Source organism: Dendrobium catenatum, unplaced genomic scaffold, assembly GCF_001605985.2.
Source record: "Dendrobium catenatum unplaced genomic scaffold, ASM160598v2 original_scaffold_265479, whole genome shotgun sequence".
In the NCBI taxonomy this organism is placed as follows: Eukaryota; Viridiplantae; Streptophyta; class Magnoliopsida; order Asparagales; family Orchidaceae; genus Dendrobium; species Dendrobium catenatum.
Window position 1 is genome coordinate 22425 of NW_021583877.1, and position 4483 is coordinate 26907.

Below are 4483 nucleotides of genomic sequence, written 5' to 3' on the forward strand. Positions count from 1 at the left end.
AAAGTAAATATTATATCTTATTTGATTAAGCCTCACCTTATTTAACTAATTAATAAAAAAGATAAAAAATTCCCATTTTTTATACTCCCGTCGAACCCACCCACCTCTCTCTCTCTCTCCTATATTACCCATTTTTCTTCTCCCGCCCGCCTCTCTTTTACCACTTGGTTAGCTATCAATAATGGGCTTAAAACGGCGGAGGAGCTTATTAAAAGGAATATTATGGTTAATTCTACCTGTTCTTTATGTTTTTCAAATTTTGAATCTATTGGCCACCTTCTATTTGAATGTGATTATGCTTTCAATGTCTTGAAAAATCTGATTCCTTTGGTGGGAGAATTTCTGTTAAGGCCCAGGCTCATTCAAGTGCTTTCCTTCTTGGGGGATCATACTCACTTGACAAAAAATAAAAAAGAATTTTTTCTCATTACTGTGGGCTGTGCCACATATTTCATTTGGAGAGAAAGGAATGAAAGAATGTTTAATTTCAAAACTAGATGCTCAACTACTCTTTCTATGCTTATCAAAAATGCTGTTGATGCTAAGATTATCAACTGGAAATCTGCGATTAATCTTCGAATTTCGTCACCTATTCTCGGTAATCTGGAACCGGGGCCTGCTGCTTGAGCCGTGATGTTGTCTGTTCTCATGTGGGAAAGTTTACTGTTATTGGTTTTTGACGCTGGAAGGACATAGCTATTCTGATTCTGGTTCTGTTTCGCTGGGCATAGTTCTTAATCTCTTGGTTTGTTGTCTCTCTGCTTCCCTTATTTGGAGATTTGGTTGGCTCGTTTCGTTTCCGTACAGGACGATGATGTAGCTGCTAATCATCTCCTAGGAGGGCCTTTCTTTTGGGGCAACCAGGAGATTATTTCTTTGTGGGTGCCATTTTGATCAACTTGATTTCGGATTAGCAGTCTGAGTCCTTTAGGTGCTCTTGCACCTAAGTTTTGTGGACTGTGTTCTGGGCAGTGTTCTTTTTCTTTTTGTCTAATGTGGGGGGTATAGGTTTTTAGTTTTTCTTCAATTTTTGAAGTTTAAACCTTTTTTATTATACCTTACTTATAACCTTTTTTTACATAGTAATATATGGGCTTTGCCCTCATTTTCCCAAAAAAAAAAAATAAAATAAAATAAAAAATGTTTAGCCCCACAGAACATGAACAGCTATCCTTTTGCGCTCTCTCTCTCTCCCTCGCTCTCTCTCTACCAGCAATTGTTGTAAAGCATGCAGTGAGCGGATTGGCACTGACTTTGCTAGTTATGTTTAATTGCGGTTTTATTTTATCTAAATGAGCCGAAACATTGACTTGGATTACCGAGCTGCTCAATAAGCTTAAATAATCGAGCTCAAATGTGAACACGAGTCAAGCTCGAGCAAGGGCTTTCTAAATTGAACAGAGGCCACAAAAGCTCAATTGTTAATGAGTCGAGATCGAACAGGGTCCTGCAAACGAGTTTGAGCTTGAACATGTTGAAGTTTAGCATGGCTCGGTTCATTTGCAACCCTAAGTTCAACAAAATAAAGAATTAAACCAACTTTATCTTTCAGAATATGATTTGTTAGTTCAAGCCAGGGGCAGAACCCCTTTATGGCTAGGGGAGGCAATTGACACCACCCCTAAAAATTATTGTTGGTTCCGCCCCTAGTTCAAGCAACCATGAGGAGCATAAAGAAGAGGGAAAATGGTAAAGATTTTGTATTATTGGGTGGTTTCTAGTACATATCTAAAGTAAGTAGACTAAATATCAATCACCATAAAAACAAGAATGACGCAGAAACGGCAGAAAATTAATTTATGTTCTTGAACAAACTATAGAGAAACGGTTCTTTAATGCCTATGCAAAACCAATATTATGGTGTAACAAACTCTTCAGATTCCACCGACGATGACCAATATTGCAGCAAGGATTCAACAGTTTGTCTTCTTGTTGCACTGAGCATTGAGATAAAAAAACGACACCCGTCTATTTTGTACTCTTCCAGCGGATTTCTATGCCCAAAACTCCTGACGTTCACCTGCAAAACAGTTGTGAAGTTTGTATTCAGAAATTTGTGAAATTGTATTATAAGATCAAAGGAAGAAGTTACCGCTGAACTAAGCCTGTTCATGTTTATCAAGTGGTCTCTCCAAAATCGATCAAGACTTTTCAGCATTACTTCTCTCTGAAATTTAGTGTTGTAAACAACACCAAACAGTTTAGGCAGGACAAGTTAAGAGAATCAAAAGGTTGACATGACTGATGAAGTAAATGGACAAATATAAGAAGCTGAGGACAATCGTTTTGATTATATATTGCAAGAAAAGAATAATTTGAAAAAATGGTTGTGAAAAGTTGACAGCAAACAATTTCTGCTACTTCCAAGAAGACTTGGGCTTCGTTTGGGACGGCTTTTTTACTGCTTCTTAAAACAGTTTTTTAGTATAAAAAATTTAATTTTTTACTGAAAACATTCTTTAAGAAGCAGTGAGCACGCCGTCCAAATGAAACCTTAATACTCCATATGGAAAAATTTCACTTTCTACATAATTAATTTTGGTTGGTAAATAAAATCAAATACAATACAGTATTCCCTATCATTCTATTTAAAAAAATCCAGTTAATGGTCGTACATCCATAGCCAACATCATTGCAATTTTATAAACACACCCTTGAGTCTTCAAAATAATCCATTATCCTGTAATATTCCATAGGCACAGCTCCATTTATACTATACTTGTGACACAAATTTCTTCCTCAATATGCACAAAAATGATTTTCGTGATACTCCATAAGTTTTCTTACAACAACAACAATAACAAGCTTTTATCCCACTGTGGGGTCGGCTACATGAATCTTTTTTCTCCATTGTGTCTTGTTAAGGGTCAAATTCTCATGTAAATCTAATAACGAGAGGTCATTTCTAATATTTTCTAACCAAGTTTTGTTAGGTCTATCTCTACCTTTCTTAACATAAGTCAAATCTAATACATCTACTTTCCTAATCGAGTCATCGGAAGGCCGCCATTTTATGTGACCAAACCATCTAAGGCGACTCTCTAATCTTATCTTCCACTAGAGCTACTCCAACCTTTTCGCGTATATGCTCATTTCGTATCCTGCCTTTAAGAGTAAATCCACTCATCCACTTGAGCATCCTCATCTCTGCAACACTTAACTTCATATTATGCTTCTCTTTTAATGGCCAACATTCTGCACCATAAAGCATTGCAAGTCTCATTACCATCTTATAGAATTTTCCCTTAAGTTTGAGAGGGACTTTTCTATCACACAACAAGCCCGATGCATTCACAAATATCTAAAATGTGTGCTCTTATTAATGACTTGATCGCCCAAAGTCACGATCCCCCCACTATATCTATTATTATTAAAATTACACTCCATATATTCAGTTTTAGATCTACTCAAATGAAAGCCTTTAGAGTCTAAAGTTGACCTCCATAATTCATATTTTCTTAGGATCAATAAAAATTATTTTAAACCATTTCTCTATTCTCTATACTTCATTAATCCTTAGTATATCAACTCAGTATGAAACAAAATTAATTATTCAAAAATGAAGTAATTTTAAAAAGTCCATCTTCCTTCAATTCTCTCCTATAATTTTTTTATACTGAGTCATAAATTTGATTTCACTATAATTAAGATGATTCTAAACATCTCATTTGTTTTTAGATATAGTAACAAAATTCTTCTCAAAACATTGCCATACCTCAATCTTCAATATTCTAATTAAAACATTTGTTAAAGAAACAATTGTAGCATCCTCCATAACTCTGCCAATCTCAATATCTATCTCACTGGATCTAAAACTTAAAGCATTTTTTTCAAAGCCAACTTGATTTCACTTTTTGGATCAATATTTCTTGCCGACAATGCAAAAAGCTTTACACCCAAATGCAAGCTTGATACCGGTCAGTGCGAACAAGGCCATTAACAACCAGCAGGAAAGGCAATCCACAGCCATAGATTTCATGTAATGTAGACGAATACCAAAGCTGTGCAACAGGTGTTTGATGTAAAACAATACATGTGAAGATGAGTTGCTTAGGGAAATTTGCACGCTTAACTGTTCAAGAACAATTCTCAATAAAACTTATGCCGATTTAAATGCTAAGATAAAATAATAAGACGATAAACCAAGCTTAGGCTAAATCACATGCGTGGAAGTTAAGATTGCAAACTAATCAATTAATCTAACGTTGCATACATGGATGGTTTTAATAATAAATCCCTATGCTAACAATAAGATTAGTCACTACAGGAGGTGTCTCACTCAACTCTTCTAATTACTAGGCTTTAGCGGGGAAGCATTAATGTGATTGTCATGAATCTATTAAGACCACAATTGAGAAGCAACATCGAAGATAAAGAGTCGGGGGAAGAGTTTACCCAAAGACAAGAGAGATGCGAGCTCCGGGTAAGTCGTTGGAAGGTTGAAATGAAAGGGGGCAGCAGTTCGGCTGGAAAGACAGCATCA

The 4483-nt window shown here is 35.8% G+C and overlaps 1 protein-coding gene across 1 annotated transcript in view; it reads right to left on the reverse strand.

The window, feature by feature from the left end:
- Nucleotides 1-1677: 1677 nt before the first annotated feature.
- The window catches only part of LOC110112057 (protein translocase subunit SECA2, chloroplastic-like), a 49666-nt gene continuing 46860 nt past the window's right edge, over nt 1678-4483 (reverse strand). Inside the window, exons 9-10 of the mRNA XM_020844137.2 lie at nt 2093-2167; nt 1678-2020 (exon numbers count right to left, since the gene is read on the reverse strand). Of these exons, the coding sequence (XP_020699796.1) occupies nt 1856-2020; nt 2093-2167 (240 nt within the window). The 3' untranslated portion in view covers nt 1678-1855. The remainder of the gene's footprint in view (nt 2021-2092; nt 2168-4483) is intronic.